General features: G+C 36.8%; 2 protein-coding genes across 7 annotated transcripts in view; one reads left to right on the top strand and one right to left on the bottom strand.

Annotated features, from left to right (window-relative positions):
* The window catches only part of ACAD11 (acyl-CoA dehydrogenase family member 11), a gene marked incomplete at its 5' end in the record, with an annotated part of 56,293 nt that extends 36,100 nt beyond the window's left edge, over nt 1–20,193 (bottom strand). The window contains 7 exons of the mRNA XM_081159674.1: nt 1,731–1,852; nt 2,217–2,358; nt 9,461–9,625; nt 11,405–11,566; nt 12,107–12,232; nt 14,400–14,499; nt 20,045–20,193. Coding sequence (XP_081015800.1) covers nt 1,731–1,852; nt 2,217–2,358; nt 9,461–9,625; nt 11,405–11,566; nt 12,107–12,232; nt 14,400–14,499; nt 20,045–20,193 — 966 coding nt within the window. The remainder of the gene's footprint in view (nt 1–1,730; nt 1,853–2,216; nt 2,359–9,460; nt 9,626–11,404; nt 11,567–12,106; nt 12,233–14,399; nt 14,500–20,044) is intronic.
* A 339-nt stretch (nt 20,194–20,532) lies between these two features.
* Nucleotides 20,533–24,315, top strand: part of UBA5 (ubiquitin like modifier activating enzyme 5) — a 40,915-nt gene continuing 37,132 nt past the window's right edge. For 2 of the 6 annotated variants that reach the window (XM_081159676.1, XM_081159675.1), the window contains exons 1-3: nt 20,533–21,158; nt 21,881–21,926; nt 22,030–22,119. In XM_081159676.1, coding sequence (XP_081015802.1) covers nt 20,998–21,158; nt 21,881–21,926; nt 22,030–22,119 — 297 coding nt within the window. In that variant the 5' untranslated portion in view covers nt 20,533–20,997. Of the gene's footprint in view, nt 21,159–21,880; nt 21,927–22,029; nt 22,120–24,315 lie in introns of those variants that run through there. The other 4 variants (XM_081159679.1, XM_081159678.1, XM_081159677.1 and 1 more) reach the window with 3 other exon arrangements.

Below are 24,315 nucleotides of genomic sequence, written 5' to 3'. Positions count from 1 at the left end.
CCAACATATATATGAGAGTATCATTTCTATTAATTTACATGAAGGAATAATTATTACCCCACACACACTCCCAAATGAAAGAGCCATTGTATCGTGTGGTTAATACACTCTCATCCTAACAGAATTGTAACTGGGAATGAAACCAAACTTGAAAATAAGCTCAGCAGTTACCAAAGATACCAAATTGGCAAGTTATATCACCTATAAAAATCAATGCTTTCCCCCTTCAGAGTGAGGGAAAATCTAAAGAAACCAAAACAAAATCATACTATAAAACCAAAAGGAATGAGATGACCTCTAAGAATATTTTGTCTCATTTTTTGACCCCTATTTTAGGTGAAACTGTCTCCTTTGGAGAGTGTTAGCTGAATGCTAACCAGTTTTTCTTTCTTAATTCTCCATGTTCTGTGCTTCCAAAATAATATATACTCTCCTCTCACTGCCTCTCCACCAAAACACAATCAACTGAATTTCATTACTTTATTTTTTTATGTAATTCTTCATATAACTAACAGTTTTTCCATTATTTCCAATTTCATGTTTATAGTTAGAATGGAATATTTATAATAATCTCTAAGGCTATTACCACAGGGTGGGGCAAAAGTAGGTTTTCAGTTGTAAGTACAAGAAACACAGAGTTTATTCCTGTATTATTGTTTATTAACTATTGTATTATTTTCCATATGAGCAACTGTAAACCTACTTTTGCCCCACCCTGTATATAATTTATGATGTTAGTTTCAATCATAACTATGTCAAGCTTTTATTTGAAATGAAAATCCATTTTAAATTCAAAACCTATTTGGTATCCTATTTATGGAAACTGATAGATATAGAAACATAGCATAAACCCTGTTGTGAGAAACCCATCCAATCACCTTGATTAACGAACATGGTTAGTATGATTGTAAAATACAGACTGAGACATAACACAGCTATTTCCTAGAAGACGATTTCGGTTGGTCGTGGGTGGCATGAACTCTGAGGACAGAGAAATACAACCACAGTTGTCCTTAATCCCTCCTTTCATATTCTCCTTTGTTCCTAAATTCTCTTAGCTTTTCTTCCTCTAGTCCATAGCCCCTTGCCACTGATAACATATTTCAATTTCTTAAATGAATATCCAAGATTAAAAGTACATGGGAACTGAATTACTATAATAAAGAATGCACTTATTTAGATTAAGCTGCAATTTTAAGAAACTGCACTTATGTTCAATTAGTCACATAAATATGACATTATTAGAAAATGGAAAAACTTACTCATCTATTCAGTCAAAAACGTTTTAAGAGACCACTATATAATAGGTACTATGCTAGACTTTGGGAGCTTCAAAGATAATTCTTTCCTTATCATCACACCTGGTTAATATGTGGATTTATAGTCTAAAGCAGATATCATGAAAAGATTTTAGCTGTCTTACACTGAATATTCAGGAAATCGCCAATTCTCACAAGCTTTTCTCTTTTTGTCATTATGTCTCTCTCCCTTCCTCCGTCTTTTAAGTTTATTATACCAAAAAATGATCACACATTTTGCTACTCAACTTTTTTCCTTGCAAAATTCCTATTCTGTTAATTCTGGATTTGTATTTCACTCATGTCTGGTATTTGTTATTATGAAAAGCCAAATGATGTAAGGGTAAAAGGTATAAAACCCTGGAAGACAGAAAATATTGTCAATAGTACATTAATAAATAATGGTGAAACATGTTAAAAACAATTAATTACCTGTACTATTCCAGCAATCTTAAAAAATGCAAGGGCAAGGAAGAAATTCCAGTTAGGAAAATCAGAACTAATTCCCCTGAAGCGGCAATATATTGAAATCAGTTCTTCCACTGGTGGCATCCCTATTAAAACAGCATGTACTGTAAACTTTAATAAAACTTCACGGTGAGTATTTCAGAATGTCATAATATTGCATATGTTTATAAAATTAAATTAAATAACCATTATTCCACAATAACAAAGCATGCTTTAAATACTGATTTCCAAAAGAACACTACATACAAAGGATTACACATTGTCATAAATTACTAAAAGTGGAATGCTATATTCAGAAAATAAATCAATAAAGAATAAAATGATTTAGAAACATTTTAAAAACAAATAAAAGCTATCTAAAATTGTAATATAACTGCATTTTTAAGTTATGAGGAATAATAAAGATAATTTTATATTAATAGCAATTTAGGCATCATTATGTTTTCATACCTATGTTTTCCTGTAAATAAAAGCCTTGATTTATCATTGGACATGTCCTTGGCCACCAGTACCACAGGGAGAGATGAGCTAAGTCTGACAAAGGATGGCCAATGGTTGAAAGCTCCCAGTCCAGTACAGCGATAACTCGAGACTGTAATGAACAATAAAAAGGTCTGGACATGTTAAATTGAAAACAACTAAAATAAGGAAATAAGTGAAATAGGATACATTCAAAACCATATTTTCTATCAAAAGCAAAGCTGAGACTATAGTTTGTAGTCTTTACCCACAGTGGCACACCTCATTTAACAACTAACTAATTAGCCTTGATTGTGTAGAGTCCTCTGATTCCATTACTGGCCATCAGTTCTCCAGCATTTTACTTTACGCAGCCTAATGAGTGGAGGCAAAAACAGTTGAAACTTCTCAACTGGGAATAACTGTGGTAAAGAAGAAATTCTAATAATTACTTACTTATAATTTAAGAATCTATGCCATAAGTAATTAAGAGTTTGTCTGGTGATGAATCTTATTACATAACAAATATTATAATCTTATGGCAATAGTAGTTTTTAAAATAAATTATTTCATGGTGTAAATACAAAGATATAATTATTATAAAAGATGCTGTTTGTTTTATGAATTCAAAATCTGCCATTATATAGCAACATGATAAGTCATGTAATTTGGAATCAATAAAACAAAATTTCTTCATTCTACTTTGTAACAATATATTTCAACAAAATATATATTTTTATGTTAAGAAAACAGGACTGTAAATACAGGGGGGAAAGTAATTTGCAAAGTACATGTACAGTTTTTTTTTTTTTGAGAGAGGGAGGGAGGGAAAAAGGGAGGAGAGAGAGAGAGAGAGAGAGAGAGAAGAGACAAGGATTTGTTGTTCCACTTATTTATGCATTCATTGATTACTTCTTGTATGTGCCCTGACCGGAGATCGAACCTGCAACTTTGTTTTTCAGGATGTTGCTCTAACCAACTATGCTACCCAGCCAGGGCTGTATAGTATTTTTGTTTAAATAAAAAAGGTTATAAGTGAATACTCAAAGTTGAAAGGATATACACCAAACTAATAGCAATGGCTGTGGTTACTTCAAGAGACTGAGGAGGGAGGGATGGGGTATAGAGAAGGGAACCTCCACTGGAGTGTTCTGTACAGTGTTCTGGAGAGACATAGTAGGATTTGCCTTTTGAGGGACACTCTGGCTGATATGTTTGAACAGACTGTAGCAGGGCCAGTGAGGATGCTGCAGCAATAATCTAGATAAGATTATCCAAGCGAGGTAAAACAGCAGAGATCATCTGGGCAGTGTAAATTGTTGGGTTTCATGCCTTTATATAACTTTGTGTATACTTGCAGTCCCTTGCTCCTCTGCACACATTATTGTAGCTTTGTGGAAAAATATGGACTTTGGAATCAGAGAGATCTATATTCAAACCCTAGCTCCACCATTTACTGGCTGTGTGATTCTGGACAAGCCAGTTCACTTCTTGATCCTCAATTTTCTTAGTCACAACATATACCTCCTTGCATAGGGTTATGTGTGACAATTAACTGAGGCCGGTAGTATGTCTGTTTTGTTTGTCAGTTCCTAGCAAAGTACCTGGCACATAGTAGGTGACCAATATGTATTTATTCAGTGAATAAGTACAGAGCCTGGCAATAACAGGCAATTAAAAATTTGCGATTAGGACTATGGGAAAAATTAATCCCTTCCCTCCTCCATGATTTGACTTTATAAGACCTGTCATTGTTGTGGTGATATTGTATGATAAACTTCTACACTAGCCAGATTTGATAAGCTAAAGAAAAACACTGGATGCATTTTTCTCTATCATTCTATTTGTTCTTGTGCTCTTAACATCCAAAGAAAAGATGATGAAACACTTAGGCTATAACTGTTTACCTTTTTCTTGGAGAAAATTGGGAATCCCCTCTAGAGTTACCTTTCAAGACATCTGAAACTTTTTTAGGTAATTACACAAAGCTATAAAACAATGGCCAGTAAGAAAACTGATGGTTAACAAAATTGTAACAATTAGTGTAAGCTAATTAGCAATTTATTAAAATCCTGTCTATGCCTTTTTGTGTACAGAGCTATACAAGCTCAGTGTAACTCCTAGTGATTGAGAGGAACATTTACTGGTTGACCTTGCTGCTAAAAAACTTACTAATAAAATGACTTCTGACAATTTTTCTGAAACCTCAGCACAACTAAATGTTTTTCTTTTTCTTGATTATGTTCTACATTGAGTTTTATTTTCCCATGTACGCTTTTTGTATTATTAAATTTTATTAAAATGTATGGATGTTACCTTCTCAAAACAAAAGAAAAATGCAAGCCAACAGGACAACCAGTAGATGAAGAAGGCAGGGAAGGAGATAATAGAACTTTTAATAAGAAGATGAAACTAGCAGTAAGGTTATTACATAAAATGAAATGCCATAAGTCAAATATAGTTAGTGTAGACAGTAATGTCTGCTCTGAGTTTTCTCTGGACAAAATAAAGTGTGAAGCATGATCAGCCACAATGTTGATAGTGTATGTAGATTAAAGACAAACCAGCTGCTCAAGGGTCACAAATTTTCTTGACAATGAGGCTTAAGAAAAATGTCACCTATCAATCTGCATGAAAGAGATATTACATTATGTAGAGGGCTGAGATGTCTTCAACATCAGAACTTCAAGGTGCATATAATCCCCAGAAAGCAGCTTGTGCTAGGAAGTGACTAGAAAGACAAAAATGAGTCAAGTACAAGGCAACACCATATGCCAAGAGTGGGAGTCTAGATAAGAAAAGCAATCTGAGGGCTTGTATAAAAGCCATTTTTAAAAATTACAGATTTTACAAAAAGGTGAATTTAAGGCTTAGATGAAATTATGCAGCATAAATTTCTCCCAGACCCAGTTAACCTGTCCTCACGGCTATTCTGCAGCAAAAACAGGATGACTCAAGCTCAGCGCTGGAGATTGTGTCAAGTCAAGAGGTGAGAAGATTTGGAAATAATAAGATACCTAAGGACAGGAAACTTTATAACTCTTGTATTACTTGTACACATGCACAGTCAAGAAATTATTAATTCTGCCCAACCGGCGTGGCTCAGCGGTTGAGCACTGACCTAGGATCCAGGCAAACGTGGTTCAATTCCAGGTCAGGGTACATGCCCGGGTTGCCGGCTTCATCCCCAGTTGGGGGGGGTGTAGGAGGCAACTGATCAATGGCTCTTTCATCACTGATGTTTATCTCTCTCTTCCTCTCCCTTCCTCTCTCTGAAATCAATAAAGATATATTTTTTTAAAACTATAATAAAAAAGAAATTGTTAATTCAATTGATAATAATGAAGGTAGTTTTTAATGGTTGATCATGCCATATGGGCCAGGCAGGAGAAGCAGTCAGATGAAGTCATAGGGGGTTCCTGGGTTCTAGAATAAGAGCAATCAAATTTTCAGCATCTCAGGAGACATGTAAAGAAATAAGAGAAGTAGAAAGTGAAGAGGGCGTGGTCAAAGAAAGGGGCTTCAGTTTCTAGGTCACTGAAGTTGACCAGTTCCAGTGGAGATGAGAAGCAGTAAATGTAGAAGGAATGGCACAGCACTGAAGTCTATACGTCTGAGTTCAAAACCTGGCTTTACTACCACAGAGCATTTACTAAAGAGAATTTTTAAAATATCCTGTAAAGTTAAAAAGTTGAGAAAACCCAATTTCCATAGCTTTCCTAGGAATACAATTAAAAATTACAACTATGCTTTTCTCCAACTACACTGACATTTTAGAGACAATGGGGAAAATTAAAAAGAAAAAAAAACACTAAAAATACTGTACAAGTTTTGTTTTCCATATCAAATCACTTTTTTCTTCAGAAGTTAATTAATATACAGAAGGCTGCAAGGCAGATGAGTTCTGAAGAACCAGTGTGTGTGAGGGTAGGTGTATATTGATAATGACGAAGGTAATTTTTTAATGGTTGATCATGCCATATGGGCCAGGCAGGATATAAATGTATCCATGCACATATATACATATATATATATATATATATACATACATGCACATATATATTTGTTATTTTAAATATATCTGATTACTAATTAATGCAAATGAAATATTTATGGTTTATCTGTTTCTAATGAAGAATATTTGTCTTTCAGTATGCACATAAAACTCCAAAATCTTACACACTTCTCTGCCAGATGGGTAAGATTTATATTTAGAATATTAACAGTATTTTCCAGAACACTGGATTTCTTTTAAACATTTCAGTGAGTGTGTTGCACTGCTGAAATACACACTTGAACATGCTTCAGTACTTTACCTATAAGTAAATGGAAAACAACTAGGGATTAGGAAGTTGAGTAATACGCTTTTGTTTGCATGCACTTAGTAACCCTTTACTGTCTAACCACGCACATTCCTGGAAGGTTTACCACTTAAAATTGTTGTCTTCTTTCTTAATTGTTTGGTCTTCTGATGATAAAAATAAAACATGCTGTTTTGCAAAAAAAGAAAAAAACCACAAAACCTCAAACCTTAAACATTACAGAAATGTATAACTTACAAGTCTCCTATAATTTCATCCCCTACAACTATTGTTTAAATTTTAATAAATATTATGAAAAATTTACTTTTACCTTAGTATTTTTCTGAAGAATAGAGACTGTCAGTCTTAGAAAAGAAGAAAAAACAGCAACCTTGAAATCCTCCCCCCGGCCCCCCATTTGAAAGGCACACAATGTAAATTTCCTGGCTCTGATAATATACTACAGTTGTTTGAAATCATTTGGGGAATCTGGATGATGGGAACATAGGACCCTACTGTACTATTTTTACAACTTCTTTTGAGTCTATAATTATTTAAAAATAAAAAGTTAAAATAAAAATTAAGGAACAGAGAGGGGTTAAATAATTTGCTTCAGGGTCACACTGCTAGGGAATAAAAATTAAGCATTAAATATATGAGATGGAAATAGTAACTTTAGTGATCACTAAAATCAATTCCCTCAACATGGATTCATTCAGAAACATGTAACCACCTGCTGCATAAATGAATAAGACACAGCCACTGCCTTAAAGGAGCTCTCAGTCTAATAGTTCCTCGTTTATTGAGGATCTACCATATAGGCTCTAGAGGCAAAGGTAAAAAAAATCCTTACTCTCATGGGAAAAACAAAAAGCTTTCAATCATATTCCTATAAATATATACTGGTAAGAACATTCACCTCCAATTTGTGGAGTGCCTTCATACAAAAGAAACATAGTCTAATTTTCTATTTACTTATAAAATTTTAAAAATGAAATGGAAAAGACAAACTATTGACTAAATTGAAGTATAAAGTTTTATAGCTCTTCATGCCAGTCCACAGCGGTTTCCCTCTTTGACAACTCTCACTGTTCACGTGTATGATATACTTTAGTACTTGGGTATATATTGCTCTCATCCGTTACCTGAATATCTTTTATCTCCATCGGTATTTTGAACTTATTAAGAGTTGTATTTCCTTTAAAAAAACATGTGTCAGAGTACATAATTGGTGATGAATAAAAGCTAGTTGACTTGTACTCTGCCAACCATATGTTACTTCCATAAAAAATTAGCTGTAATATTTATAGGAGGCAGAAATTGATTAAACTTGATTTAACCAGTAATTATAGAATTACTGGATAAAAGTAGAAGATATCTTACTTGTTACTATATAATCCTAAAACATAAAAAGGTAATGATAAAGGTAACAAATTAGTAGCACAGCTAAATAGCTTAAAGCTGTGCCACTACCAGTTGTTTCTTTTTTTAAAAAAGAAATTTCTCTCCCCAGCTATTGAATATTCTGCTTGTCTAAAGGAAGATGACACCTGTTTGTCAACTTTAATCCTATAAGAAGTTATTTTCTAATGTGAGATGAAATAAAAAGAGAGAATAACTTTTTGGTACTTACTGTACCTACTTTCAGCATATTATGTTAATCCTAAAATTTAAACATCTTGGAAGATAATACGTAATTCAGGAGATCTCGGTCTGAATTTTTCCTTCCTTGCGTAAGTGGTGAATAGAACAGAATTATAGTTATGGAACACATAGAGGGCTCAGACTTTTTCAAAAATAGGCTCCTAAAATAATAACGAATCCAATGATATAGATCAAATAGAGGTCAGATCCTGCTATGTTTTAAGTTATAAGCTTTTATAATTTTCCCAGGTTACAAATTAGCATTTTCAATTCTCCTACTCTACACTTAACAAAGTCAGAGTTCAGAACTCATTAGTGCCATTAACAGGTTACACATACACATATATAATTATGTATACATAATTTTAATATCCAAATTTTTCTAGGAAAAATTTTGTCTTGCTGGTGAATGTGCTCACATCTGTTTATACTGTATTTGAACTTTCAATTATGATAACAATGCAATTTATAATGCTATTTTTCTCCTGTCCTTTTCCTATAGGGAAAAAATATAAAAACCCATGAATTTAGAGCAGCTCTTCCTGCCCTAAAACATCTTAGCATTCTGAGAAAACTAATGAGCCCAGAAAACGTTTCTGTAAGAAGCAGGATTCAGGGAACTGTAAATTTTTCACATTAATGTCAGAATGTTAAGGGCCAAGTGTCTTCCCAAAGTACAGGTAATGAGAGGAGAACTGAAGTCATCTCTTCACTCCCATCGTCTCCTCTAATCCTAGGCCTCCCTGTCAGTGCCCAGTGGAGGAGGGTTACAGTTTTTATTGGTTTGTACTCTTTATAAAGACTACTCTGTGCACATTAAACAGAGCAAGCTTACGTTAATCTCCTGCAATTCTTTTCCATGTCTCAAAAGGGGCTTTTGGAATCCTTTCCACTCTGAGCTTATAATAATCAAATTTAAAATTCTTCACGAAATAGGAAAAAGAAATACAAGTGAACCAGAAGAAAAAACATGAACATGGATAAGCTAAATATTTTTAGAAGAAAAATGTCTCTGAAGAAAACAGCAACATACATGTAAGCTCCCAAATCCTATTTAAACAGTAAATCAGATACCACTCAGGATTAGACCCATCCTTAAAGGTAGGCAGCTACCTATGTCAGAAGATCTGTCGGACTCATTTATAAAAGTTTGAGTGGTGAAGACAGTTCTGAATGTAGGGAAAGGTGGGAGTGGGTTGGGCTCCTCCAGCACTCTGGGAGGAACATCTACTTAGTACATGTGTCTCCTATCAGACCCACTTAATTTATTGTAAATGTAGCTTACAGTACCTCTTTAGGGTGGAAAACTATGTTATCTAGCTTGAAATCTCCATGAATCAAATTTTCTTCATTGTCATTATCTGGCAAGTTTTTCATTAGCCAGTCAGAGAGCTGGTTCATGGCAGGAATGTCCTGATGGGCTGCAGCTTGATATTGCTTTGTCCAGGTTGATACCTAGAGGTATATAAAAATGAAAAATGACAGAGCTAAAGGTGGAACGTAAGATCCAGTCATTCTAAAAACAAAATTCAATTATATCAAAGTTGGTTATATTTTTAAATGCTCAAGACAAATGGCTGTAAGTGATGCTAAAACACTAATATCAGCCTAAAAACTTAAACATTTAAGTCTTTCTTCCATCTAGCTCCATTTTACTTACATAGATTTTTATCACACACACACAACACTGGCCTAGGAATCAAGAGATGTGGGATCTTGTTTTTATTAAGCAACTATTTTGAGGAAGAAAAAAAAATGCACACACACACATCCAAATAGGTTTAGAAAAATAAATTATGGAAGAGTCACAAGCAACAATCCCTGAAAAGGGAAATATGTGGGCTAAAAGAAGAAGGGAGGTTTTATTTTTCATTTAAATACCCTTTCTTACTGACTACAGAATCTTCTAAATATATAATAGGTATGAGAAGTGGAAAGACTTATTGTTCTTAGATTCGAATGTAAACAAATTAACCTATTCTCAAAGTGCTCCATCAACTGAGACCATATTATTTACCTGCTTATATCTATCTCTCCACTCCCCAAGGTAATCTCTGTTCAATTTCGTGCAGTAAAAGATCTTTATGTTTGGAATCATATAGACCTGGGTTTAAATTATGTCTAAGCCACTTACTTGTGTTTTGACACCTGTAAACATGTATCCCCAACTGCAAAATAAAACCTATGTCTTAGGGCTTTACAAAGATTAAAAAAGAGACATAATACTTATGTCTTAGGGCTGTTACAAAGATTAAAAAGACCTGGCATACAGTGAGTACTCTCTAAACCGTAGTTCTTCTCTCTCTCCCCTCAACCCCGTCTAAAAGACATATGTACAAAGGAAACCAGTCCCACACATATCTGGTCTTGCTGCTCCTTTGATTTTAAGTGCCCCCCACCTCTTCCCTATCACTCTAGATTTTTCTCTTCCTAAAATACACAGTATAAGATATATCTCGCCCAGGAAGCTTTCCCACTTAAGCAAGGGCATACTGCTATCTATTGTCTGAATGGAGCAGCTCTTGTGATGAGTACCAAACAACTTACTACTAGATTACATACTCTTTTATACCATTTTCAAGTTTCATGTAAGTAAGATTCATTCTTAAAATGACCATAGTTCCTTTGGGGAAAGGACTTATTTCTATTTTCTTGATATTTAACACAGTACTTAGCACATATTAAACAGTCATGCTTAATATCTGTTAACCTAACTTAAAAAGGAAAAACTGTATAAAAAATATGTTGGTAAATTAAGTGGAAAGGCTGAAACAGCTTTAAATTTGCATTCATGTACATTCTGTCAGTTACAGAAGCTTGCTAAACAAAACCTGATCTAAGAATATAAAATTATTTTATGCTTAAAACAAGTCAAACTGAAGGCTGATATTAAATGTTAGGGCCACCCTGGCCAAGTGGCTCAGTTGGTTGGAATATCGCCCATCAGCCAAAGGTGGTGGCTCAATTCCTGGTCAGGCACATACTCAGGTTTCGGGTTTGATCCCTGGTTGCGGTGCATGCGAGAGGCAACCAATCAATGTTTCTCTCTCTCTCTCTTTCTCTCCTTCTCTCTCTCTCTCCCTCCCTCCCTCTAAAATCAATTTTTTAAAAAAGTATTTTAAATGTTAGAGCCAAGTTTCAGAAAAGCATAAAGTAATAGGTTTTTATTTTGACTAATAATGAATATTATTTCCAAGAACTTGAGAAAAAGAGCTCTGTATATGGATTCCTTACCTGTCTTTTACAGTACCCAGCACCTATACCATATCCTTCCAGATGCAATGACTTTATATTCAAAGAATGTAACCGAGCCAAGGTTTCTATCACGGCCACATATATGGCTGAACGTTCTGCTGGGCTAACTCCAGGAATTGAGAAATCACGAAAAATTCGACCCTATGGAAGCAATTACAATAGATAATTTAAAACAAATTGAATATTTTCATAGTAACTCTTTGCAGAGTCCCCATCCTCTATTGCCTACAAAACATAGCAGGATAACAGTTTTGCAACCAAAACCAATACTTTGTAGAATATGCTAGAAAAACATTCATTTGTGAAACATGTCTAATATAAGAGTATATATGACAAAGGAAAAATATGAAGATATGCCAAGATGAACTTACAGGACAAAAACAACTCTCAAGTTATATTTTACAAAAGAAAAATCTTTTAAACAATTTAAATTTATCTTTTTTAATAGATTGATTTTCACTTTGTTGTTTTTTCCCCCTACCTTCTGGACAGTTTGGTTATTACTGTTACATATAGCTCTTTACTGACACCTAGAGGAAAACACTGTGCTCAAATTAAAAGTTTAAACTTGCAAAACAAATGAATTACCTAGAATGCTGATTAATAAACTATCATTTATTAACATCTAATTTCTTAATTGAAAACAAAAGCAACAACAAAATAAATTAAGTGTTAATTTACCTGCACATGTTCCATCACGTAAAATTCTGTTCCAATGACAGAAGCATCGCTGCAGTACAATAGAGGCTTGGGAACAGGGAATCCAATAGAAAACAAAGCTTTCTGGACTTTAAACTCTCTATCAATCTAAATAGGGTGATAAATTATTAAAAATCAGAACAATATAAATTTAATAACTATTTGTGAGCTAACATTAAAGCTAGAATTGAATTTTAAAATGACCCAGAGGATAATAATTTCCTTATTACTTTCCTTAAATGTAGTCTTAGTTCAATTATTATCATCATAAATTAGGCCAGCAATGAAACATGATAATTTTATTAGACTAAATAGGATAGGCATATTCATGGGACTTCATCCTGGCTCTGGCAATATGAAGGCAACAGATCCTGACCACAATATTTCACAGATATTATCATAAACATCTCTTTGTTCTCAGCAGTTCCCTGATCACTGGCTCACTCTGTCTCTCTCATGTCTCCCAAGGGGGCTCGGGCAAGTCTTTATTTTAATGCTTTGGGCACAGTCAGCTACAGGATGCTGAGGGAGGCCAGTGGGTATTGGCAGAAGGAAAAAGCAATGGCTCCTTCTGGACATCAATGGAGGTACTTCTTTCCAAGGTAGGGTTACGAGGATCCTTCCTGGTAACTGAGGCTGCTGTAAAGCTCAAGATAACTATTGGGAAATGAGGCAATGAGAGGCAAGCTGGTACTGAAGCAGGAACTCAAATAAAATAGTGAGAAGAATGGGCCTATCACTCAGGACCTGAGGACATAGCTTATAAAACTGTGATACTGACTCGTCTGCATGCAAAGTCTCCTTGTTCCAGACTCAGGAAGTGATGACTGACTCCTCCTGAGAAGAAACCATGCAGCTCACTTTGACAGCAGGGATAAAGCAGCTGCCGTTGCAATAACTAGAGCAGGGAAGTGACTGCACCCAGGACCGAGGTGAGAGAAGCCAGTGGTGCCAATGGCTATAGAAAGAAGTGTTTATAACCATCCTGCAGCTGGAAAATGGGAGTGGTTGGGATAGGGGAGGGGACAAAAGCGTTAGGGAGTCACAAAGTGGACGACAGTGTGGGAGCACTGCTTTTTTTCAATGCAGACTTGAGAAAAATAAAGGGACTTGAAACAAAGTACTCTAGATCCTTGGGCTGAGAGCATTATGTTATGTTCTAATGTCTTCTGGTAGGATGCTACCAAAAAGAAAGTCAAGTAGAGCTGTTTATTGGGGCATAAATCTCAGGAGAGGTAGGGATTCTCCTTCAGCCATGCCATGTTAAGGCTAAATAAAAGTTACCTAACTTGCCCTGGCCGGGCGGCTCATACACCAAAAGGTTGTGGGTTTGATCCCAGACCGGGGGCATGTGGGAGGCAACCGACAGATGTTTCTCTCTCACACTGGTGTTTCTCTCTCTCTCTCTCTTCCTCTCTCTCTAAAAATCAGTATAAACATATCCTTGGGTAAGGATTAAAAAAAAGTTATCCAATTTTTTTTTAATCTTAAGCATTCAAGTTACTTCATGTTTCTGGGAATCTGATATGGGCTCAAGGAAGTAAAAAATCAGCATTTTCCATTACTGTGATACTAAGCCCACCCTTCAATGGACTGGGAAGAAGCTGGGTCTGGGAAGCACCTGTTACACATGATTATAATAATAGTCTAATTATAAATATTAATGTTCTCCAGGACTTTGATTTCTATCTTTTGCTATTTTCTTCTCTAAAAATTCACAGATAATGTTTTCTGAAAACAGAAAGACTCAATTTAAAAAATCTTTTATAATTCTCACTAAGGCTAGTATTTAGAGAATACTATAAAATGATTATTTAAATATTTCTTTTTATCATCAAAGATCAGGGGATTGTTATAGAAAATATTTTAGAATAATTCTATGAACAGATATTGTTATAAGATATAATGTGCTTTTAAAAACGTAATTTAAATATACAACCAAAGTACAAAACATCTATAAATGAGCAGCACTGAAAATATTCACTAGATGACTATATTTCTGGTCAATTATACAGGAAGGAATAAAATCCACAAGAGGACTGGGTGTTGTCCAAGATTAAGACTCTAAAGATAGACTAAATTTCAGCTTCAAGTCCTTTTTCAAAATAAAAACAGGAAATATAATTCAAGTGAAATTTTTATCTAAGAAATAAAATTCATTTTCTATTATTAATGATCATGAGATGACTTTTAAAAGCAATTTAAATTGTTTTTGTGTGTATAAAATGCATTTATTTGTCAATAGGGAATGTATTATAGCATTTGTATACCATACCTTATGTGCTTTAGGGAGAAGTGAACCAGGTGGTTTTTTTCTGAGTACATATTTTTGAAAGCCCTTCTGGAGATAAAAGGTTGGATTGGACTGTCCTGACCTAGATAAGAGAAAAGAAAATGTCAATTACAAAGATATATTTTCCTTCATCCCCAACTCCTGCTGAAATGTCAGAAGAAACACAAAATGAAAATACATCCATTTCAATGTTGGAAAGCCAAGAGTGGTGCTACCAGAAGTTTAGAAGATGAGTTTTTGGATGATAAAAAGCAGATGGCAACACAGTGGCAGCTGGAGAGTCTATGACCCACATAGGTAGAAGACAGGACCTTACGGCTGGCAAATCATGAGTCAGAAGTGTCCAATGCCCAGATCTAAGTAAAGAAAGGCCGGGAGAAGAATGGCTGTAGGTGATCAGTCAGAAAATGAAAGGATGCTGGAACAGCTGGGTTAGTGTCCCTTCATCTGCCATTGGAGAGATAACGCCACATGCATCACCAAGGTTAGCACCCAAGCACAGCTCTCCACATTGGGAATTCTGATAAGTGCTAGAGTGGATAACTGGACTAATGAAGTAACTAGTGGATAACTGTTCAGGTAACTCACAGACACCAGGGTGCTGGCTTTCCACACAAGCTGAACAGAAATTCTCACAGAGACTATGGAAATACACTCTAGGTACCACACCCAAACCATCCAATCTGCACCTTCATTTACAATATGAGCAGTTGAAAATCACCCAACTTTTATAGAACACAACAGCATGAAAGAGAGAGGCCTTAAACTAAACAAATAGAAGAATCAGTCCCTGAGGTAACAGGTAATAGAGGAAAGTGAAAAAAATATAGTTTTAGAAGTTTCTCCCTAGGCCTCCAGAGTCCATCTACAAAGAACAAGAGGTCAGACTGAACTCAGCAGCATCTTTCTCTGACAAGCCAGACCATCCTTCCCAACAATCAAAGAGCAGTGATCTTGGCATCATCTAATCCTGTGTGGGTGCCTTTTAGCATAAGAAAGTGGGGATCATTACCAATGGTCAGGAAATGGGACCACTTCAAGCTATGTTTTTTATCTTGACATGGGACAATTTATCCATGATGCTTCAGAGAGTCAAGGTGTAATGAAACTTGTGAAAACATTTTTTTATGCCAAACATCTGACTGAATGCATTTTTGATGATGCAGTCTTTTATGAAGCACTGGCCTTTCATGATGGTAAATGACCCAGGTGAAATATAACAGGAAAATTAAAAGCTTCTCATGGAAGTCACCATACAACCCAGTAATTCCATTCCTATGTATATAAGTTTGGGCAAAAGTAGGTTTACAGCTGTTCATATAAAAAAATATCTAATATAAGAATAAATAATACAAGAATAAACTCTGCATTTCATGTACTTGCAACTGTAAACCTATATTTGTCCACCCCTGTATATTAAGAGAACTGAAACATGTTCACATAAAAACCTGTACAAGAATGCTCAGAGCAGCACTATTCTCAACAGACAAAAATGGAAAAAACTGAAATGTCCATCAACGAATGAATGGACAAACAAAATGTGGTATAGCCATACAATGAAATATTACTCAGCCATAAAGGGAATGAAGTTCTGATACATGCTACAATATGGACAGACTTTGAAAACATGTTAAGTGAAAAAAAAAAGCCACTCACAAAAGGCCACATATTATATAATTCCATTTTTATGAAATACCCAGAATATGTAAATCCATAGTGACAGAAAGTAGATTGGTGGCTGCTAGTGGATGGGAATTGGAAGGTAAGGGTTTCTTTTGGGGATGATGAAAATGCTCTGGAATATATGTAGAGTGGTGATGGTTGCAAAACTTTGAAGATATACTTTAAAAAGCCACTAAATTATACACTTACATAATTAAATTTTTAATTTTATGTAACAAAATTTATCTTAAAAAAAAACAAAAAACAACAACAACTGAAACCCATCAAATTAGAAGCTTCTCCTCTGATTAGGGATCTACCATGGTTCTAACAAAGACAAAACAGAGGAAGATGGGGGAGAAGCCCACCTTGGGAAAATCACCACCAACACTGTGAACACATCACTGGCTACATTTCACAACTCCATGTGTCAGGCCTCCATATGGTCTGGAACCCACTGATGACATCAATATGATAAGAATCATCTAACTATTTTTATTTCCAATGTGATTTAATTTTTGAAAATTCTAAAAATAAATTTTGCATAGATAAAAAAAAGAGTACTTACAAAATGTGCAAAGCATAAAGAATGATAACACAGCAAACACCAGTGTTCCCACTACCCACTGTAAGAAAATGACCATTCCTCTGAAGCCCTGTGTGCGCCTCCCCTTAGAGTACCTACTGTTCTAATTTTTAAATTTGTCTTTCCCTTGAAGTTTATGTCCTTAAACAATATACTGCTTATTTGTTCATTTTTTTTATTCTGTTGTTGTATATATCTGCAGCTGAATAATTTTCACTGCTGTATGATATTCCGTCATATAAATATGCTACGATTTATTCATCCATTCTGCTGATGAACATTGTGTCATTTCCTGTATTTTTGCTATTACAAACAATGCAATGAACATTTTTGTAGATTATCTCCTGATATTCTAGTACAATAATTTCTCAAGAGTATATACCTAAGAATAGAATTGCTATTTCATGGGGCATGTTTATCTTTCCATCTTCATCTTTACAAGATCATGCCAAATTATTTTCCTATGCTAATTCACATTTTCACCAACTGTGGATATGAGTCCCTGTTGCTCCATATCCTGACTACTTGTCTGAAATTGTCATATTTTAAAAAAAGGCTATATGGAGGTGTGAAATAGTATCTCATTGTTTCAATTTGCCTTTCACTGATTACTACAGTGCAATGACCTTGAGTATCTTCAAGTCTTTTAACCATTTTTCTGTTGGGTATTGGAATTTTTCCTACATTCTGATTATTAATCTTTTATCCACTATATGTATACATTGCAAACATTTTTTTAAATTTCACATTCTTTAAGGAGTCTTTCACTGAAAACATATCAATCATTTCCTTTATGGTTGTGCTTTTTAAAGATTTTCTTCTCTATCAAAGATAATTATCAAAGATAATCTCCTATATGTCTTCCAAAGGGTTTTAGTTTTGCCTTTAATGCTAACTCACCTGGAGCTTTGTGAGGTAATGAAAGGGTCTAATTTCATTGTTTTCATACAGATAACAATTATACCTATATAATTTATTGAGAAGTCCACCCTATACACACTGATTCTTGATGCCAGACACTGTGATATATCAAAATTTTGTAAATATGTGGGTCTTTTTTGTGGACTTTATGATTTTATTGGTCTATTTCTGTGTTAATATCATGGCTTCTTAATTAAAATTTCCTACTTTTCCTCCTTTGGAGTGTTTTTGCTGTTGTTAGCCCTTTGCTCTTGCACATAAAATTTAGGGGTAATTTCTTTGCTGTTGTTAGCCCTTTGCTCTTGCACATAAAATTTAGGGGTAATTTCTCAAAATACAGAAAAAAATTAAGATTTTTTTATTGTCATTGTAGTGAATCTATACATCAGTTGGGGAAAAAGAGAATTTACTATTGAATTTTTCTTTTCAGAAACTGGCATCTATTTTTAAGATTCTAATAAAGTTTTATGATTTTTCTCTGCAAAGGTCTCACACATATTTTATTAGATTAATATTTAGGCAATTTATGTTTTTGATGCTCTTATTAATTATGCCTTTTTGAAGATTACATTAACTGTTGCTAAAATACAGAAATGCAATTGGTTTTTGCATACTGAACTTTGATAAACTCTCTTATTTTCTGTAGATTATTGGCTTTTTAAATCCATGAATTAATTAGTTTCTAAACATGTATTTGATAGCTGTCTTTCTTCAGTTGATTTCTAAACTTTTGGCATTTATATTTTGAATTTTTTTTTAAGATTGACACTTTAGAATTTTTGAAACTTCCTTTGTGGCCTAAATGTCTTCAATTTTCATTAACTTTTTCATGTGTCCTGGAAAGAAATGTGTCTTTTCTGTGGGATAGTTCCATCCATATACTACATAGGCAAACCTCAGAGATATTGTGGATTTGGTTCCAGACCACTGCAATGAAGTGAGTATAGCAATAATGTGAGTCGTAATCTTTTTGCTGTTGGAAGGTCTTGCCTTCAGTTTGTAAAAAACACATCTGTGAAGTGAAATAAAGCTAAGTGCAATAAAACGAGGTATGCCTGTACTATTCACACCGTAAATTTATTCCATTTATCAAGCAAAATCCTGGTTTATTTAACATTCAACCTAATTCAGAATTAAGTACCTTTCAGTTAGATAATGCTCCAACAACTCTAGGAGATAAAAATATTACTATTTCCATTTTGCCAAAGGAGGACTCAGTGCTCAAAAGGGTTAAATCACTGTCCAGGTTCCCACAGCAAACGGAGTAGTTGAAATTTGAACTTTGATCTGTTTTAGTTTGTTACAACACAAAACTTCTAGACTGAAAATCTCAGCTGTTTTTTATTCCACCTTCCCCTTCAACCTCCATTGCCTATTGGGACCAGGTGCCTTTTAATTCCATACCTCAAAACTTTCTTCTATCCATGTTCTTTGTCACAATTTTTATTTTCACTGAAATCAGGAATATAAATGCCAGTGATAAACGCCACTGGCATATGGTTCTGTTGCAACGTTTAAGGCCTTTCACCTATAGGACTTCATTTAACTATCAGGATCACTCAGAGAACAGTTTTCACAGATTAGGAAACTAGTTCTCAGAGAGCTTATGTGACATTTAAATTCCCAGTCAGTAAGTGGCTGATCTAATTTTCTGGAAGCCAGGGCTGTTTCCCTACCTCTCTGGAGACGACAGAGAGAGGGAGAGACAGAGAGAGAGAGAGACAGAGAGAGAGAGAGAGAGAGAGACAGAGAGAGAGAGAGACAGAGAGAGAGAGACAGAGAGAGACAGAGAGAGAGAGAGGGAGGGAGGGGGGAGGGGAAGAGGAGGGGGGAGGGGGGAGGGGGAGAGGGAGAGAAGAGAAAATGTGTTTTCTATTATAAACACATTTCAAGGTATGAAACAGTGGATCCAGATTCAAGGTAGGGAACAGTATTCTCAGGATCATCTTTCAGTTCCACCCCCTCACTTCAAAAAGAACTAAAGCCCGAAGTGCTGTTGTGATTTGCCAAGTGGAAGATCTAGTGACAGAATTCGAATCCCTCAGCTGGTACCATTAACTCTGCCTCCGAGAATATGGCCAATTATAAAGGAATTACGCCTCTCAGGGGAAAAAAAAAAAAAGATCTAATGGTTATAAAACAAAAGCTGAAAAGGCCTCTGTATATCCCACAGAGCTTCCAAGCCTCAGGGAATCCTCGAGATACGTAATTGTATCCTTTAACAAAAACTCCTTCAGATCGTTGGAATCATGACTATGATCGCTTCCATTATTGCCCTCGAACTGCAAACACCCCGAATGGAAGGCAAGGCGCGGGTGACGCCAGCTCCCGCTTGCACAATGCGTCATTACAGGAAAAGAAACTGGGGCGGGGGGATTGGGAACCCACCCAGGGCCAAAGGAAGAAAAGCGCCATGCACAGACGTGCTTCCACTGGAGGAGAAGGCTGGCGTCGATACCTGTACTGGGCAACTGTCAGCTTGGCCTCGGGTTCGGCCCCAAAGCCAGGCAAGTGCTGGTTGAGGTAGGCCTCCAGGGACCTGCAGTCAAACTTGTGCAGCGGCAGCACTTCGGCCGCGTCCGGCTCGCCCGAGGCGAGGGTCGTCATGACCGCAGAGACAGGATCCGAAGACACTCGCTGCGCCGGGACTGGTCCCTTTAAAGCCAGGGGGCAAGGCCCGCAGGCGGCTCGAAGCCCGGCTCCAGCCAATCCCACACGGGGAGGCACCGTTGCTGAGCAACACTGCGGAGTTGAATCCTGGTGATTTCGGCCCCCGTAGGCAAATGTTCAAAGAACCTCTTGCGGGTTAGGATTTTAAATGAGCAGCCAGCCTCGGAATTCGAGACGTCAATTTTACAGACGGCAAAGACGCCTTAGTTGCTCCCGGCAAATAAGAACGCAGAGGCCTCTGCTACGTCTGAAAGTGCTGCGCCCGCAGGCGGAAGATCTATCGGGTCCTCTTCAGAAAAGGGCCCGTCCGGACCTCCAGCCCAGAAATAAAAGGTCCTGGCGTTTCTCCGAGCCGCAGGGTTGAAAAGGCAACGTCGCCGGCCGACCGCCCGCTTAGGACCCCCGCTGTGCTGCGGCCTGGTCTCTCAGGACTCGACTAGGAGGCAGCTAGAAGGGGTGGGTTTGGGTAGTTTTGTTTTGGTTTGTGGTTTTTTTTTTTCCTGAGAGGGGGAGTGGTAACCGCAACCGGAAGCGGCACCGCGGAAGCGCTGGGGCGGCCCGCGGGAGCGGCGGAGACGTGTCCATCCGTGAGGCGCCGGCAGCGCCCCCTCAGGGTTCCGGGCTGGGAGGGCCGCTAGGTGCCACCTTATATACTCCTTACGGGCCCAGCAGCCTGTCAACGTGGGGCGGCGGCGGCGGCGACGGCCCGGGCTGGGAGCGTTGGCGGCCGGAGTCCCAGCCATGGCCGAGTCTGTGGAGCGGCTGCAGCAGCGGGTGGAGGAGCTGGAGCGGGAACTGGCCCAAGAAAGAAGTCGGCGGGCCCCGGGGGGCGGCGACGGAGGAGGCTGCCGGGCCCGCATCGAGAAGATGAGCTCGGAGGTGGTGGACTCCAACCCCTACAGGTGACCGCGGGCCGGAGGCGGGCGTGGGAGGCGAGGTGCCCGGTTCCCTGGGGCCAGGAGTGAGGCGCTCCCCCAGGTCCGGCTCACGCGGCCCCCCACCTTCCTTTTCTCGTTCTGGGGGTCCTGTTCCCAAACGGGTAAAGCCGGGCTGTAGTACTGGTTCAAAGATGTTCTTTCTCTTAAAGAAACAACAACAAAAAGCAAACAAGTGAACCAGCCATATGGGACTGCTCCTGCGCCTGCCCAGGACACGTACCCGGTTTCCTACCGCCCCTACTCTATTAGTCGGCCTCATAAAACCGATAGTAACAACTTTCAGAAGATGACATCAGATATAAAACCTGCTAAACATAAGCTTCGAGTTTCATGAAGGCTTTCAATTGGGGATGGGGTGGGGAGAGCTTGATTAGCTCTAAAGCCACTGGATTTTACCAGTTCGGTCCCCTTTTCCTTTCTTTGTTTCCTAGGAAGGGTTGTTAATTCAGCAAATTCAGCAGGCCGAGTGTAGCGCAGTGCTGAAGGGTAAGGGCTCCAGAGTTGGGCATTAGTGGTTTTAAAGCTGCCCCAGTGATTTAATTTCATCTGGTAAAATCCAGCTGAAAGATTTCTCCTCTTTTAAAGGATTAGTAATGATTGACTTTTGGTATCTATTTTCTGTGATGTATGTTTACCTATGTCACTAAGATTGTAACCTTTAAAACTTTTTTTTCCTTTGTTTTAAGCCGCCTGATGGCATTGAAACGAATGGGAATTGTAAGCGATTATGAGGTATGATAAACCTTTCCAAGTTTTTGAAGATGGTTTCAATAAATTAAAATGATTTTTGATGGAGACTTTTTAACTGAGACATACATAATTTTGCATTTTACAGAAAATCCGTACCTTTGCTGTAGCAGTAGTAGGTGTTGGTGGAGTTGGTAGTGTGACTGCTGAAATGCTGACAAGATGTGGCATTGGTAAGGTAAAAACATTTCTCTTTGCCTATTATGTAGAGAACTACTCACTTCTGGAGTAAATCAGGTACAAATTAGAATGTTTTCTCCCCTCATTACTAATGGTTTATTGATTTGTAGTGTAGTTATTCAGATTGTTCTTTCTACCTGAGAGGGTTAAGACATAACCCCACCGAAATAGAAGCTAATATTATTGCTAATTAAACAAGGACTACCTAATTGTGTTCAGGAGCTTCTTTATTTGTGGTAATATATAAGCAATTTGGACTTAAGTGTTTGAAATTGAACTGGAGAATGCTCCATATATTTTTTAACTCATATATATGTACACACACATACACATATATATATTACTTTTTTCTAAAATTGGTTTAGATTGTGAATAGGAAGGAGAAGTAACCTTATACCAGGTATCAGTCTACCAATCTTAGACTTATAAAGCTTGAGTCCATGATGTTAGATATATAGTGGTTGAATACATAAGTTTTCTACAAATATATATCCTTTAATTTGTCATTTTGATAAAGCATGCATATTCCCATTAAGTTTCAGTATTTTTTAATGTTACTTCATTCAATGTGCCAAATTAAGAAAAGAAAGTAGTTTCAAAGTTGGCACTTATTTATCAATGTAGAAAATACAACACCAAAATACTAAAAATGTTTATTAACAATTTAAAAGTCCTCGAAGAGGCTTATAAAAGCCAACCAACAGTTGCTTATAGCTGATGTAAGTACCTCTGGCTGACCTACCAAGGATAGTACAAATCATGGAAATCCATGATTTTCAGGTTTGAGTGTGCATCAGAATCCCTTCGAAGACTTATTAAACCACAGATTGCCAGCCCCTACCTCAGTGGTTTTGATCCTGTAGGTTTCAGGTGGACCTAAGAATTCTAATTTTTAACAACTTCCCAGGTGAATCTGATATTATTCCAGGAACAGCACTTTAAGAATCTCTGGATCCTTGCTAATCAATGTCTGGTCCCTGAAGTAATAGCATCAGCATTACCTGCATGCTTTTTAGAAATGAAGACTCCTAAGCCCAGCCCCAGACATGCTGAATCAGAATCTGTATTTTAACAAGATCACTAGATGATTCATGTGCACATTAAAGTTGGGAAAGTGCTCCTGTATTTCTAACAAGCTCAGGTGATGCTGATGCTGCTAGTCCAGACCACATTTTGAGTAGCAAGGATTTAGAACGGTGATTATCAAGTACTGCTATAATTAGAATTACCTGAAAAGTTTAAAAAAAAATTCTGATGTCCAGTCTGCACCCCATGATAAGTTAATCATAATCTCTGGAAATCGGACCCAGACATCTGTATTTTTTAAAAACTCTCCAAGTGATTTCAGTGTGCACTCAAGGTTGTATGCTAAGGATCTACATAGGTAAGTTTCAGAATGCTTTCTCTTATGTGTAAAATGAGTAAACAAGAAGCTAATTCATGGGTTTAAATAGGGAAGTGGAGGATTGAATACCCAGAGCCCACGTCTTATTACTGAAAGTTTCTGGAATCCTCAGTACACCCTGGATTACTAGATCCATATCAGCTGTTTTATTTTACAGACGAGGACACAGGCTTAAAAAGTGAAAGTGACTTACCCATGATTTAAGCTAATTAGTGGCAGAGTTACAACTCATACCTCTTTTCCCCAAATTTAGGATTTCCTGCAACTTACTCATAAACCAGCTATGAGGCCAAAACTAATATAACGCGTGGCCTGATCTAATAAATAATGTGGAATGAGCTTAAATAAATAATATTTTTGAGACTCTAGGGTTAGAAAATTATCATAGGGGGCATAAGTGATATCTTTTCTAGAAGGATTTTAAGGATTACCTACATATTGTTGATATGGACTGGGTTATCTTTTTTTTAGTTTTTTGATTGAGAAGAAGAAAATCTCATTTTTGTTTTTATTGCTAAATTTAGGATACTGAGAATTATATTACAAAGTTACAGAATTTTAGATCAAGGAAGGGACCTTGGAAATCCTTGGGTCCAACCTGTTCTTACTGATAAGAAATGGGATCTTTTGGCCAATTTAAAGGGGGGTGTGTGTCATGCCTAACACTGTCAGGCATATTTAGGCAGTAAACACTATATGCCTAAATATATAGCAGGAAACAATTAAGTGATTGGTTAGTAATTCTAATTCTGTTTGGAATAATGCTTTAGCCATGGTATGGTTGTATAT

Source organism: Miniopterus schreibersii, assembly GCF_964146895.1.
Source record: "Miniopterus schreibersii genome assembly, chromosome: 15".
Taxonomy (NCBI): domain Eukaryota; kingdom Metazoa; phylum Chordata; class Mammalia; order Chiroptera; family Miniopteridae; genus Miniopterus; species Miniopterus schreibersii.
The sequence above is the reverse complement of the archived record's forward strand: the minus strand, read 5'-3'. Positions and strand labels throughout refer to the sequence as shown.